Source organism: Haematobia irritans, chromosome 4, assembly GCF_050003625.1.
Source record: "Haematobia irritans isolate KBUSLIRL chromosome 4, ASM5000362v1, whole genome shotgun sequence".
Lineage (NCBI taxonomy): Eukaryota > Metazoa > Arthropoda > Insecta > Diptera > Muscidae > Haematobia > Haematobia irritans.
Window position 1 is genome coordinate 50,179,581 of NC_134400.1, and position 17,133 is coordinate 50,196,713.

At 34.0% G+C, this 17,133-nt stretch overlaps 1 protein-coding gene and 1 long non-coding RNA gene across 3 annotated transcripts in view; one reads left to right on the forward strand and one right to left on the reverse strand.

The window, feature by feature from the left end:
• Positions 1–4,405: 4,405 nt before the first annotated feature.
• LOC142233070 (uncharacterized) lies at positions 4,406–4,929 on the reverse strand. Its single transcript, XR_012721304.1, has 2 exons — positions 4,697–4,929; positions 4,406–4,629 (listed from the first exon to the last, which is right to left on the reverse strand). It is a non-coding gene; the product is annotated as an uncharacterized LOC142233070 (long non-coding RNA).
• A 6,427-nt stretch (positions 4,930–11,356) lies between these two features.
• LOC142233072 (uncharacterized) overlaps positions 11,357–17,133 on the forward strand; it is a 39,518-nt gene continuing 33,741 nt past the window's right edge. Inside the window, exon 1 of one of the 2 annotated variants that reach the window (XM_075303856.1) lies at positions 11,357–12,001. In XM_075303856.1, the coding sequence (XP_075159971.1) occupies positions 11,869–12,001 (133 nt within the window). In that variant the 5' untranslated portion in view covers positions 11,357–11,868. The remainder of the gene's footprint in view (positions 12,002–17,133) is intronic. The other variant, XM_075303857.1, reaches the window with a different exon arrangement.

Here is a 17,133-nt window from a genome sequence, read left to right on the forward strand (position 1 = left end):
GAACAAATTTTTGCATGGTTGTTAGAGACTATATACCAACTCCATGTACCAAATTTCAGCTGGATCGGATGGAATATGATTCTCTTAGAGGCTCAGCGAGCCAAATCTGACGGTCCGTTTATATGGGGGCTATACGTAAAAGTGGACCGATATGGCCCATTTTCAATACCATCCGACCAACATCAATAACAACTACTTGTGCCAAGTTTCAAGTCGATAGCTTGTTTCGTTCGGAAGTTAGCATGATTTCAACAGACGGACGGACGGACGGACATGCTCAGATCGACTCAGAATTTCACCACGGCCCAGAATATATATACTTTATGGGGTCTTAGAGCAATATTTCGATGTGTTAAAACAGAATGACAAAGTTAATATACCCCCCATATTATGGTGGAGGGTATAAAAAAATACGGACCAGAAAAAAATAAGTAAGGATGTATTTGGGACAAACCTTTATATATAGCCCCCAACGCATTTGACGGATGTGATATGGTATCGAAAATTTAGATCTACAAAGTGGTGCAGGGTATAATATAGTCGGCCCCGCCCTACTTTAGACTTTCCTTACTTGCTTGTGTATAATAGAGGGTTTTATATGGCAAATGACAGTTGAAATCTAGTTAATGCTATGTTCCCACTGACTCGTTTTCCTGATTCGTTTTTCCAAAACATTTCACCGTTCACACCGAGTTGAGATGTGCTAGTTTGACAGTTACCATGGAAACTAGAAATTCATATTTACTCGAAATTCACATATATGCAAGGTATGTTCAAATAATTACCGCGAGCGCAAAGGGGTTCTAATCCAGAATCCAACGGGCCCCTAATTGTTAAAAAGAAGTTTGCACTTCCTAATTTATGATTGTCTGTAAACCGACATTCCGATAGACTGGAGGACTGAGTAATCGTTTAAATCCAAAGGGACATTTTACCTTATGTAACCCACGTTGACAATTGCATAATTTCAAAATTTCATAATTATTGCAAGGATGTTTTTTTATGAAATAAGGAAATTCTAACCTTTTTAAGATAGTTACTTTAATTTCAGATTTATACCTTATACACATTAGGCTAGAAATCTATTAAAATTGGAGTTTAAAGCCCTTATTTATATGGCATACGACATCTACTTAAAGTGGATTTTGTAAGTGTAATGTGAATGTCGTATTACATGGTAACATGGTAATGTTCACTTTTGGGAATATTGACTGAACATGTGCATTTATTGACCCCGTTTAACGATGGTGGAATCGAAATAAGTTTCTTTCATTTCCAAACAGTTTTTTAGTGTTAAGAAAAATCCCACTATATTAATAGTGTTCTTCCGAAAACTATACCGAAAACTATAGCCACTATCCAAATGTTTTGTATTACAAAATATTTCATATTTTAGCATGATTTATGGCTGATGTAAGAGAACAACATAATATATATTGTTAGTTGTCCAGAGAGCGCCTTATAACCGTAGCTTTAGGCGATTTCTAATTTATTTAAATGTCTAAATGTATTCCACATCAAAACAGGTTTCTCTTTGACTGGGATCCCGGGAAATTCGAAAAAATTCCCGCTTTCCCGGGAATGCAAAAAGTCCGGGAAAAAGAAAACTCTACTTCCCCCACTTTTCAAGTAAATCTGAAAAGTTTAATTGTTTCTCTAAACATACACAGGGTCGGGCAAAAAGAAGGTCATCTTCCTCAAAAAATATCATAGAATAAAGCAACGGGTCTTTGTCTACACACAACAATTTTTTTTGATTTCAATCACGAAAATCGCGGATTCAATCATTTTTATACCCTACATCATAGGATGGGGGTATATTAACTTTGTCATTCCGTTTGTAACACATCGAAATATTACTCTAAGACCCCATAAAGTATATATATTCTGGGTCGTGGTGAAATTCTGAGTCGATCAGAGCATGTCCGTCCGTCCGTCCGTCCGTCCGTCCGTCCGTCTGTTGAAATCACGCTAACTTCCGAACGAAACAAGCTATCGACTTGAAACATGGCACAAGTAGTTGTTATCGATGTAGGTCGGATGGTATTGAAAATGGGCCATATCTGTCCACTTTTACGTATAGCCCCCATATAAAGGGACCCTCAGATTTGGCTTGTAGAGCCTCTAACAGAAGCATATTTCATCCGATCCTGCTGAAATTTGGTATATGGTGTTGGTATATGGTCTCTAACAACCATGCAAAATTGGTCCACATCGGTCCTTAATTATATATAACCCCCATATAAACCGATCCCCAGATTTGGCTTGCGGAGCCTAAAAGAGAAGCAAATTTCATTCGATCCGGCTGAAATTTGGTACATGATGTTGGTCTCTAACAACCGTGCAAAAATTGGTGCACATCGGTCCATAATTATATATAGCCTCCATATAAACCGATCCCCAGATTTGGCTTGCCGAGCCTCAAAGAGAAGAAAATTTCATCCGATCCGGCTGAAATTTGGTACATGATGTTGGTATATGGTCTCTAACAACCATGCAAAAATTGGTCCATATCGGTCCTTAATTATATATAGCCCCCATATAAACCGATCCCCAGATTTGGCTTGTGGAGCCTCCAAGAGAAGCATATTTCATCCGATCCGGCTGAAATTTGGTACATGGTGTTGGTATATGGTCTCTAACAATCATGCAAAAATTGGTCCACATCGGTCCATAATCATATATAGCCCCCATATAAACCGATCCCCAGATTTGGCTTGCGGAGCCTCAAAGTGAAGCAAATTTCATCCGATCCGGCTGAAATTTGGTACATGATGTTGGTATATGGTATCTAACAACCGTGCAAAAATTGGTGCACATCGGTCCATAATTATATATAGCCTCCATATAAACCGATCCCCAGATTTGGCTTGCCGAGCCTCAAAGAGAAGAAAATTTCATTTCATTTCATAGCTTGCGGAGCCTCAAAGAGAAGCAAATTTCATCCGATCCGGCTGAAATTTGGTACATGATGTTGGTATATGTTCTCTAACAACCGTGCAACAATTGGTCCACATCGGTCCATAATTATGTATAGCGCCCATATAAACCATATAAACCGATTTGGGTTGCGGAGCCTCAAAGATAAGCAAATTTCATCCGATCCGCCTGAAATTTGGTACATGATATTGGTATATGGTATCTAACAACCATGCAAAAATTGTCCACATCGGTTCATAATTATATATAGCCCCCATATAAACCGATCCCCAGATTTGGCTTCCGAAGTCTCCAAGAGAAGCAAATTTCATCCAATCCGGTTGTAATTTGGAACATGGTGTTAGTATATAATCTTTAACAACCGTGCCAGAATTGGTCCATATCGGTCCATAATTATATATAGCCCCCATATAAAACGTTCTCCAGATTTGACCTCCGGAGCCTCTTGGAGGAGCAAAATTCATCCGATCCGGTTCAAATTAGGAACGTGGTGTTAGTATATGGTCGCTAACAACCATACCAAAATTGGTCCAATCACACAAAAAGTGGTCCATATCGGTTCATAATCATGGTTGCCACTACAGTCAAAAATAATCTACCAAAATTTTATATCTATAGAAAATTTTGTCAAAATTTTATTTCTATAGAAAATTTTGTCAAAATTTTATTTCTAGAGAAAATTTTGTTAACATTTTATTCGGTTCATAATAAAATGTTCATCATTGTCAAAATTTTATTTCTATAGAATATTTTGTTAAAATTTTATTTCTGTAGAAATGTTTGTCAACATTTTCTTTCTATAGAAAATTTTGTCAACATTTTTATTTCTATAGAAAATTTTGTGAAAATTTTATTTCTGTAGAAAATTTTGTCAAAATTTTATATCTACTTGAATTATATACGTATCGGATCGATCTTTTTTGATTTAATATATACCACGTATGGACTTACATACAATTTAGAAGATTAGGAGGTTTAAGGATACCTTGCCATCGGCAAGCGTTACCGCAAGTTAAGTAATTCGATTGTGGATGGCAGTGTTTAGAAGAAGTTTCTACGCAATCCATGATGGAGGGTACATAAGCTTCGGCCTGGCCGAACTTACGGCCGTATATACTTGTTTTAATTGAAATGTCTTCAATCACGAAAATGATAGTATCAATCACCCATTTTGATTGAAAACCAACACGATTTTTAACTAAAAGTGTAATTGACTTTTGTCACGGAATCAATTAATTGTGTGATTGAATCAATTAAAAACGTGATTGATTTTTAACATAAAATTCAATCACAGTTTTAATTGAATCAATTAAAAATTTAATTAATTTCGCGACAAAAATCAATCAACTATTTGATTCATTCAATTAAATAATTAATTGAAATAGGCTATAAATTTCAATCAAAAAATTTATATATATCGACCCCAAAATCGTATTTAGTTTTATTTGAAATAAAAGAAAATATGTGTTTCTTATAAAAAATATTTAATATATTATTCTTGTCATTTGTGTTTTTTTCTAACATAACTTACAAATACAATTTTTATCAATAACAACTATAGGGTGAAAAAATAAATTATATCAATCAGTATCTTCCTTATAATAATAACCATGTCAGCATGTTCCTTCTAATATGTAGATGCGCCTAGATTTCCAATAAATCAGCAGCCTGTAAGCTAAATTAGTTTTTCTGAAAGTAAACAGAATAATTCGAATTTAATTTTGTTCAATTAAAAGTTAATTTTGTTAAACATCACCTGCATAGAATATCAAGTTCAATTCTTAGTTCCAGGTTGCAGATTTATAATCTTCTTTTGCAGTTGTAGTCTTTTAGCATAAAAAGGTGTATTAAGGAGCTCGGTAATTTAATTTTAGTAACAATTCCTTTCCAAAATGTCCACACATTGAAATCGTCTATTAAAATTTGAATCAATCAAAGACAAAAACCAGTAAGGAAAGTCTAAAGTCGGGCGGGGCCGACTATATTATACCCTGCACCACTTTGTAGATCTAAATTTTCGATACCATATCACATCCGTCAAATGTGTTTGGGGCTATATATAAAGGTTTGTCCCAAATACATACATTTAAATATCACTCGATCTGGAAGAATTTGATAGACTTCTACAAAATCTATAGACTCAAAATTTAAGTCGGCTAATGCACTAGGGTGGAACACAATGTTAGTAAAAAACCAGTAAGGAAAGACTAAAGTCGGGTGGGGCCGACTATATTATACCCTGCACCACTTTGTAGATCTAAATTTTCGATACCATATCACATCGGTCAAATGTGTTGGGGGCTATTTATAAAGGTTTGTCCCAAATACATACATTTACATATCACTTGATCTGGAAGAATTTGATAGACTTCTACAAAATCTATAGACTCAAAATATAAGTCGGCTAATGCACTAGGGTGGAACACAATGTTAGTAAAAAAATATGTGAAACATTTAAATCTGAAGCAATTTTAAGGAAACTTCGAAAAAGTTTATTTATGATTTATCGCTCGATATATATGTATTAGAAGTTTAGGAAAATTAGAGTCATTTTTACAACTTTTCGACTAAGCAGTGGCGATTTTACAAGGAAAATGTTGGTATTTTGACCATTTTTGTCGAAATCAGAAAAACATATATATGGGAGCTATATCTAAATCTGAACCGATTTCAACCAAATTTGGCACGCATAGCTACAATGCTAATTCTACTCCCTATGCAAAATTTCAAATAAATCGGAGTTAAAAATTGGCCTCTGTTGTCATATGAGTGTAAATCGGGCGAAAGCTTTATATGGGAGATATATCCAAATCTGAACCGATTTCAAGCAAATTTGGCACGCATAGTTACAATGCTAATTCTACTCCCTATGCAAAATTTCAACTAAATCGGAGCAAAAAATTGGCCTCTGTGGGCAAATGAGTGTAAATCGGGCGAAAGCTATATATGGGAGCTATATCTAAATCTGAACCGATTTGGCTGATATTTTGCAAGTTTTTCGAGACTCATAAAATATTCGGATGTACGGAATTTGAGGAAGATAGGTTGATATACACGCCAATTATGACCAGATCGGTGAAAAATATATATGGCAGCTATATCCAAATCTGAACCGATTTTTTCCAAAATCAATAGGGATCGCCTTTTAGCCGAAACAGGTCCCTATACTAAATTTTAGGACAATCGGGCTAAAACTGCGAGCTGTACTTTGCACACAAAAATACATCAACAGACAGACAGACAGACGGACAGACAGACGGACATCGCTCAATCGACTCAGAATTTAATTCTAAGCCGATCCGTATACCAAAAAGTTGGTCTATGATTACTCTTTCTTGGCGTTACATACAAATGCACAAACTTATTATACCCTGTACCACAGTAGTGGTGAAGGGTATAAATATGGGAAACGTTTAAATCTGAAGCAATTTTAAGGAAACTTCGAAAAAGTTTATTTATGATTTATCGCTCGATATATATGTATTAGAAGTTTAGGAAAATTAGAGTCATTTTTACAACTTTTCGACTAAGCAGTGGCGATTTTACAAGGAAAATGTTGGTATTTTGACCATTTTTGTCGAAATCAGAAAAACATATATATGGGAGCTATATCTAAATCTGTACCGATTTCAACCAAATTTTGCACGCATAGCTACAATGCTAATTCTACTCCCTATGCAAAATTTCAACTAAATCGGAGCAAAAAATTGGCCTCTGTGGGCAAATGAGTGTAAATCGGGCGAAAGTTATATATGGGAGCTATATCTAAATCTGAACCGATTTGGCTGATATTTTGCCAGTTTTGCGAGACTCATAAAATATTCGGATGTACGGAATTTGAGGAAGATAGATTGATATACACGCCAATTATGACCAGATCGGTGAAAAATATATATGGCAGCTATATCCAAATCTGAACCGATTTTTTCCAAAATCAATAGGGATCGTCTTTGAGCCGAAACAGGACCCTATACCAAATTTTAGGACAATCGGGCTAAAACTGCGAGCTGTACTTTGCACACAAAAATACATCAACAGACAGACAGACAGACAGACAGACAGACAGACAGACAGACAGACGGACAGACAGACGGACAGACAGACGGACAGACAGACGGACAGACAGACAGACGGACATCGCTCAATCGACTCAGAATTTAATTCTAAGCCGATCCGTATACTAAAGGGTTGGTCTATGATTAGTTTATTTATGATTTATCGCTCGATATATATGTATTAGAAGTTTAGGAAAATTAGGGTCATTTTTACAACTTTGCGACTAAGCAGTGGCGATTTTACAAGAAAATTGTTGGTATTTTGACCATTTTTGTCGAAATCAGAAAAACATATATATGGGAGCTATATCTAAATCTGAACCGATTTCAACCAAATTTGGCACGCATAGCAACAATGCTAATTATACTCTCTGTGCAAAATTTCAACTAAATCGGAGTTAAAAATTGGCCTCTGTGGTCATATGAGTGTAAATCGGGCGAAAGCTATATATGGGAGATATATCTAAATCTGAACCGATTTCAACCAAATTTGGCACGCATAGCTACAATGCTAATTCTACTCCCTGTGCAAAATTTCAACTAAATCGGAGCAAAAAATTGGCCTCTGTGGTCATATGAGTGTAAATCGGGCGAAAGCTATATATGGAAGATATATCCAAACCTGAACCGATTTCAACCAAATTTGGCACGGATAGTTTCAATGCTAATTCTACTCCCTGTGCAAAATTTCAACTAAATCGGAGTTAAAAATTGGCCTCTGTGGTCATATGAGTGTAAATCGGGCGAAAGCTATATATGGGAGATATATCCAAATCTGAACCGATGTCAACCAAATTTGGCACGCATAGTTACAATGCTAATTCTACTCCTTGTGCAAAATTGCAACCAAATCGGAGTTAAAAATTGGCTTCTTTGGGCAAATGAGTGTAAATCGGGCGAAAGCTATATATGAGAGCTATATCTAAATCTGAACCGATTTGGCTGGTATTTTGCAAGTTTTTCGAGACCCATCAAATATTCGGATGTACGGAATTTGAGGAAGATCGGTTGATATACACGCCAATTATGACCAGATCGGCGAAAAATATATATGGCAGCTATATCTAAATCTGAACCGATTTTTTCCAAAATTAATAGGGATCGTCTTTGAGCCGAAACAGGACCCTATACCAAATTTTAGGAAATCGGACTAAAACTGCGAGCTGTACTTTGCACACAAAAATACATCAACAGACAGACAGACAGACAGACGGACAGACAGACGGACAGACAGACAGACGGACATCGCTAAATCGACTCAGAATTTAATTCTAAGCCGATCCGTATACTAAAAGGTTGATCTATGATTACTCCTTCTTGGCGTTACATACAAATGCACAAACTTATTATACCCTGTACCACAGTAGTGGTGAAGGGTACAAATATGCGAAACATTTAAATCTGAAGCAATTTTAAGGAAACTTCGCAAAAGTTTATTTATGATTTATCGCTCGATATATATGTATTAGAAGTTTAGGAAAATTAGAGTCATATTTACAACTTTTCGACTAAGCAGTGGCGAGTTTACAAGGAAAATGTTGGTATTTTGACCATTTATGTCGAAATCAAATATCTAAATCTGAACCGATTTCACCCAAATTTGGCACGCATAGCTACAATGCTAATTCTACTCCCTGTGCAAAATTTCAACTAAATCGGAGTTAAAAATTGGCCTCTGTGGTCATATGAGTGTAAATGGGGCGAAAGCTTTATATGGGATATTTATCCAAATCTGAACCGATTTCAAGCAAATTTGGCACGCATAGTTACAACGCTAATTCTACTCCCTATTCAAAATTTCAACTAAATCGGAGCGAAAAATTGGCCTCTGTGGGCAAATGAGTGTAAATCGGGCGAAAGCTATATATGGGAGCCATATCTAAATCTGAACCGATTTTGCTGATATTTTGCAAGTTTTTCGAGACTCATAAAATATTCGGATGTACGGAATTTGAGGAAGATCGGTTGATATACACGCCAATTATGACCAGATCGGTGAAAAATATATATGGCAGCTATATCTAAATCTGAACCGATTTTTTCCAAAATCAATAGGGATCGTCTTTGAGCCGAAACAGGACCCTATACCAAATTTTAGGACAATCGGACTAAAACTGCGAGCTGTACTTTGCACACAAAAATACATCAACAGACAGACAGACAGACAGACAGACAGACGGACATCCCTAAATCGACTCAGAATTTAATTCTAAGCCGATCCGTATACTAAAAGGTTGGTCTATGATTACTCCTTCTTGGCGTTACATACAAATGCACAAACTTATTATACCCTGTACACAGTAGCGGTGAAGGGTATAATAATGGGAAAGCAATGTAATATTTGGTATTGATGATACTTTGCAAATTCTGGAAATAGAAAAAAATATAAATGGAAAAATACATATTTTTAAATCCAGAAGAAAGAACTTTTTTACCATTGCATAATTCAGCTCATTAGTTTATATACCAGATATACTGCTCTCTACTTGGGTTCAAACTGAAAAAGGCAGGTAAAACAAAAATGCAATTTAATGCCAACGCTACTTCGCAACTTCAAGGTGAATCTTCCAACAAACCCATACCGCTCTTGGTTTTAAGAAAACTAGGAGTGAAAAAAATTTATAATTTTAAAAGATCAATATGGTACCCACTTTTTATTGCAAACATATTATTATATATTTGATAAAATGATGGAGTTGATGGGATTGATTGGTCAATTTCACGAAATAAAATGGAAAACGGTATTCACATTTCACAATTTCTTAAATACCTTCAAAAAACGTAGATTGTTTTCCATTTTTACAATATCACAAAACACAAACACAGGTAATTTCAAATGCGTTCTGTCATATATTTTTTTTCAAACCTTTACCACGTGGACGTTTGTTGTTGCACACTTTATTTATTTCAACCCTTTGCTATGATTTGTTGTTGCGTTCAAAATATTTATGCACACATTTTGAATGCAGCAGACAGAATGTCGCCAATCATGTTTTTCAATTTACGCGAAAAACAAAAACCCAACCATTCGTTACGAGTTACTTCCACAGACTGATCTCTCCATCATACATTGTTGAATAAATACCCATTCTCTTGTTCTCTTTTCGCTCTTTCCATTGCTCAAAATTATTCAGTTTCAATCACAAAGGTGATTGGATCAATCACATGTGTAATTGGAAACGGAAAAAATTTCAATCACGTTTGTAATTGAAAATTATTTCGGAATTGATTAACAAATTGATTGAATCAATTAATATTTTAATTGGAAACGTAACAAATATCAATCATTGTTTTAATTGGTTTTTATTCGGATTTGATTAAATAATTAATTGAATCAATTAACATATTAATTGAATCCGTTTCCAAATTCAATTACGTGTTTAATTGAAAAAATTTTGGTGATAATTTTTTGTGTGTAGTGACTACCCCAAATCTTCCCTTAAAATTTCAAGACAATCGGAGAACTTAACTCCAATTTTCAAAAAGTCGGTCATGGGTAAGGTCTGCTCTTCGAGAGATGTGGATGTCCCCCTCTCCGACCAAATATCGGAAAATAAAGTATAGGATCACCACAAAAGCAAATTAAATTAAAATTAAAGCAAATTAGAGAACTTAATCCCTATTTTCAAAAGGTAAAGCAGCGGGGAGGTAAAAAAAATCAACTACCCCACACTGTAACCTCCCCTAAAATTCTCATTGAATTCCAAGTAAAACGGGACAGGTTAAAGTGTTCAATTTACTTTAAAAAATCGTGCAAAGGCGCGACGCCCAATACAATAAGCTTGCCGGCAAAAATTTCCTTTTTTTCTTGTGCTTTTTATTATCAATATAGCATGATTTTTCAATATTAAACATTGAAGTGTAATAAAAAAACATGTAATATCTTGTTATTTGATGAGTTTTTTGAAGATAAGCGATGACAACACTATACCATTTTCCAAGGAATTAGAATACATTTTAATTTTTCGGCACGCCGCTAGCCGTCCCGGATTTTGGCCTACCAAAACGATGGGTTTTTCGCTAGTTTTGCTAAAACGTTTTTGTTTACATGAATTTTTTTTGCATATTTTTTTTTTTTAATTGTCACTAGCAAACGTGAATTTAGTAACCACCTTAATGTAAAAATCCATGTAATTAACTTCGTAGAAACTAATTTATTTCAATAGCTTCATAACAATCGCCCAGCTTTATTATCGTATACACGAGTAAACGCTTTATTGAATTATTTGGTGGTACTGTGTTGGAATAATTTGGCAACACTATTTTGTCACCAAAATGCTTATCTCTCTATTCACATAGAGAGTATTGTGAACAGCGAGAGTAATATACAAGAGAGCATAATGCCAAAGAAATCCATGGGTTAAACGGTGGTGACACAAAACAACCCAACATCATACCAAACTCAAACACATTACCCTCGTTATACACCAACTGATACGAATGAAAGCAAAACATAAGATACAAACATTACTTGTCGTAACACTGGGATTTGGTGTAAGTGTACCTTATTCTAAGAACAACAAAACCCTATGTCGAAAAATCCGAGCAAACCTCACAACACACACACGTACAAAGAAAAAAATCCAACGCCGTTGCAGATGCGAATATTTCCATCGAAACGTATTCGCCGCAGTTTTTCTGTATACCTGTGGCCAGTGCGTTTTTAAGAGACTTTACCCGCTCTGGCGAATATGGTGGTTGTTAATTCGCAGTGTTGGCGATTTTGAAGAGAAAATATTCGTCGTCGCGTTTCAGTTCGTTCGCAGAAGCCGTCGTTATTGTTTCTATCCGTGGTGTTTGTGCGCTCGATTGTTAAGTGTTTGTTTGACAATTCGGTTTTTTCCTACCCAAGTGAAATCGCTTTGTGAGCGCAATGGAAAAAGCTAAATTCATTGACGTGGTTAAGAAATATCCAATTCTATATGACCCTAATCATGAAGACTATAGGAACATACCCAAAAAAGAAAAAATATGGAGAAATATTGGTCGACAATTTTACACAAGTGGTGAGTAGTAAAGAATTTGATTTTGATTCCTAATAAAATGCAATCGCCAAACTGAGCGTTCAACTTAGAGGGCTTGCAAAAAAGCAAATGTTCTTGTATACCAACAAAGAGTGTTGTGCATTTTGTTTGTATATATACATGTAGATGTGTATATGCAGCATTGTTGTGTGTCATCTCTTCGCTGAAAGCTCGAAAGTCTACGTATGTCAGTTCAAAAATGTATTGAATCAGAAAATAACAACAAAAACAACACTACGTGTAATGAGCGAATTATTTCAATGGCAGTTGGGGTAGCACAGTGGTGCATAGCAGCGACTATATTAATGTATACATTTGTAGTTCTTTGTAATAAAACGTTGTAATCATATGATGATAAATGATTGCAAAAAAAACACAATGAGAGAGGAATACATTCTAGAGCTGTCGAGGCTGTTTGATAATCTACAGCAACCCTAATGGTATTAAGGATGTTAATCAGCTGAGTTGATATGTATTTTCTAAGAAGAGACAATGAATGTACTCAACATAAATAATTAATTGGCAGATAATTGACTACCTTACCTCATTAAATTTTACCTGATACGCTGATGTTTGGCAATAATGAAAAATATCCTGTGAATATAATTAGTATTTTTATTTAAATATATTTAGAAGATTCCGGTAAAGAAGGAATGAAAATATGGAATAATCCTGGGATTTACCGTTCCGAAAAATCCCCTACACTCAAAAAGAGTAGGTATACACTTAGCAACAGAAATGTAGGCTAATTTTAGAAATTTTAACTAAATTGTATTATGAACGCAAAAATCGACAAATGCATTAACATTTATTACACATAATTATTTTAAAGAAAATTTCGTAGTTTGAAGGAAAAACAAGTAAGGAAAGTCTAAAGTCAGGCGGGGCCGACTATATCATACCCTGCACCACTTTGTAGATCTAAAGTTTCGATACCATATCACATCCGTCAAATGTGCTGGGGGCTATATATAAAGGTTTGTCCCAAATACATACAGTTAAATATCACTCGATCTGGACAGAATTTTATAGACTTCTACAAAATCTTTAGACTCAAAATTTAAGTCGGCTAATGCCCAAGGTTGAACACAATGTTAGTAAACAAATATGGGAAACATTTAAATCTGAAACAATTTTAAGGAAACTTCGCAAAAGTTTATTTATGATTTATCGCTCGATATATATTTATTAGAAGTTTAGGAAAATTAGAGTCATTTTTACAACTTTTCGAATAAGCAGTGGCGATTTTACAACGAAAATGATGGTATTTTGACCATTTTTGTCGAAATCAGAAAAAAAAAAAATATATATATATATATATATATATATATATATATATATATATATATATATATATATATATATATATATATATATATATATATATATATATATATATATATATATATATATATATATATATATATATATATATATATATATATATATATATATATATATATATATATATATATATATATATATATATATATATATATATATATATATATATATATATATATATATATATATATATATATATATATATATATATATATATATATATATATATATATATGGGAGCTATATCTAAATCTGAACCGATTTCAACCAAATTTGACACGCATAGCTACAATGTTAATTCTACTCCCTGTGCAAAATTTCAACTAAATCGGAGTTAAAAATTGGCCTCTGTGGTCATATGAGTGTAAATCGGGGGAAAACTGTATATGGGAGCTATATATAAATCTGAACCGATTTCAATCAAATTTTGCACACTTACCTGCACTACTAATTGTACTACGAATGCAAAATTTCAAACAAATTGGGCCAATTGGTTTCTTGGACCATATTAGTCCATATCGGGCGAAAGATATATATGGGAGCTATATCTACATCTGAATCGATTTCAATCAAATTTTGCACACATGACTACACTACTAATTGTACTTCTAGTGCAAAATTTCAACCAAATTGGACCAAAACTCTGGCTTCTAGGGCCATATTAGTCAATATCGGGCGAAATATATATATGGGAGCTATATCTAAATCTGAACCGATTTCAATAAAACTTAGCGCACTTGACTACACTACTAATTGTACTCCTCGTGCAAAATTTCAACCAAATTGGGCTTAAACTCTGGCTTCTGGGGCTATATAAGTCCATATCGGGCGAAAGATATATATGGGAGCTATATCTAAATCTGAACCGATTTCTTCCAAAATCAATAGGGTTCTATTCTGACCCAAAACAGGAACATATGCCAAATTTGAAGTCGATTGGACTTAAACTGAGACCTAGACTTTGGTCACAAAAATGTGTTCACAGACAGACGGACATTGTTATATCGACTCAGGGAACCACCCCGGGCATTATTGCCAAAGATACCATGTGTCTATCTCGTCTCCTTCTGGGTGTTACAAACATATGCACTAACTTATAATACCGTGTTCCACAGTGTGGCTCAGGGTATAAATATAGTTCGAAATTACACAAATAAGAAATTCTGGACTATTTTGTTGGAAACACGATTTTGGTAAATCTTTATGATTAATTTGTGTAAAAAAAAGTTTACTAGGATCCAAAGACTTGGACCTTCCTTTAAGGATTTTGAACCCGAGCCAAAGATTTAATGTACTCTGTAATTTATTGACTCTGTGAAATACATTGCACGTATGCTTTGTTTATAACTAAATTTTGCAAGTTTTTACTGGGCTTTTTGGAGTAAACGGACGACTTCCAATAAAAATTCGTGATAATTATCAAAAATTATTGGGTACTCGAACGGATCTAGTGGTTGAAATGGTGTGCAATAAAACAACGACTTAGCAATGTATTCCCATTTACAAAAATTGCTTCAAATTTAAACACTTCTCTATTGTGAGACTTTAGTCGCATGCGTGCTACTAAAGTCGCACAAAAAGTCGCATGACATCAGAAAGGTTGCAAAATGCGACTAAAGTCACACAACGGTAACACTGCTTGGATGCGCACGTGAGTGAAATTTCACTCAAGCTCCGGCACATTCGCGAAGAAATATTTGTACTCACGCATGCCATGTGGGTAGGAATTCACGCCCACGCAAATTCACGAAATGAAAAGTCATACGCGCACAAGCTCACGCACGATTCACAACAATTTTCGTAATTCACGACAAATTTTGTGATTCACGAATATTTTCGGAACACGAAAAATTTTGGTGGATCAATAAAATTCTCGTAATTCACGAAATTTCTCTCGACTCACGACAATATTCTTCATTCACGAAAATGTACAACAATTACCATTCACCATTTTTTTGTTTCTCTGTTTTATCGTGAGTGTGAATTTTATAGTGAACGTGAATTTTATCGTGAACGTGATTTCGGCGAAATTTTACTCACTCAGAATAACGAACACAATTTGATTTTTACTCACGCACGTCACATTTTTGTTTAGACCCGTTCACGCACATTCACGAGATTTGGTTTAAATTGAATTCACCGCTTCGAGTGAATCACGAAAACGTTTTTTTTTAACACCCAGAAAAAAGTGACCCCTTCTTTAAGATAAAATGAACTCATTGTGAAGAAAGTTGAACTTCGTATAGCGCCAAAGGCATTTTTATTTTTTTTAACGATGTGTTTTTCGTTGAAATTAGGTAGAATGCATTCAATATATTAGTTAACATTTTCCTATATTTATGTACCCTTATACTATAGAATGAAAAATTTAACTGAATTGAATTCATATATGGAATGATTTTATTGCACTTTTTTCATTCATTGGGACAAATCTTACATATTTGTGGTAAACATTTTTACTTCAAACTTAGAACTGCTTACCTTCGTTTTTAAATACAATTTTATTATTTATATAGGCAATTTTTGTTTTTTCAAAAAATACACGTTTTATTTATATATTAAATATATTTATTAAGAATCAACAGCACCGACTTGTCTTGAAATATTAGTTTATTATTCCACTATTTCCAATTTCCATGTAATGTCATCAACTGTAAAACGCATTTTTTCTTCTTCTTGTACCTTTCACTTTTAATAAGTTGCTGCGTAACGATTTTGTCCTCCTTTTACCATTTCAATACCTACAAATATAAAAAATCATAAACCAATTTTTTCCCAAAAGTTTAGCGTCACTGAATGTTACCTGTTAATTGAATATTCCAAAATGAAGACGAATGAAAGGGTTGTTATTCCGTTTTTTTTTCTTCATCATCACGAACATAATTTTTTCTCACTAATTTAAAATAACAAAATAAATAAAATAATTTTATATATTTTATTTTTTATTTATTATATTATTTTACTATATTATTATTTAACAATCCCTCCGTATACCATAACAACGTGATTCACACTAAAAAAACCCACGCGCAAACATATCGATTACATCGATGACAGGTATAGATTACAGGTAGATAAAAGAAATATAGGAAAATTTCCTATATTCTAACAAGTGTGTCTCCTTAAGTTTTAAAAGGATTGAATACTTTTTAGTACGAATGAACTAAAATATTTTTCTATGCCAAGTGTTATTCGTATTTATGATAAGCTTTCTATAATATAAGGAAGTCAGAGTTATCATTTTATAAGAAATTTTACTAAATTTGAGCAAACTTGGTTTTAGTTCATATTTTGTTTATTTTTACGAATGATTTGTTATCAGCGAATAAAATTTTCTTTTTCAGTAGTAAATTCTTATACCGAGCGATGAAACAGTATTAGTAAAATTCCATGCCTTATTCTAGTTAATGAACTATTCCTAACTGCTTTCAGTTTAGGATTTTTTTTACTGAATCAAGTAAATTTTATTAAGGGAAATAAATTGGCTAGACTAGCTGATGAACATTTTTTCCTTTAGTTCCGCAGGCACTTTTTTCTGGGTGAACCGATGGCATTTTAACTGGCGGTCTTAAAAACCAAAGTATAATAAAGCGCCAATATTCGTACTAATCCACCAGCATGTTACAATGAAGACCGATATCTATGGCTTCCTCCCTTTTTACACTGAAAAAAAGCATGCACGGTTCCAAAGAGTTTGTCTTTAAAAATGTTGGTATTGATTCCGAGCCAAAGAAGCGGAGAATACAAGTGAGGATACTTTTAAGACACAA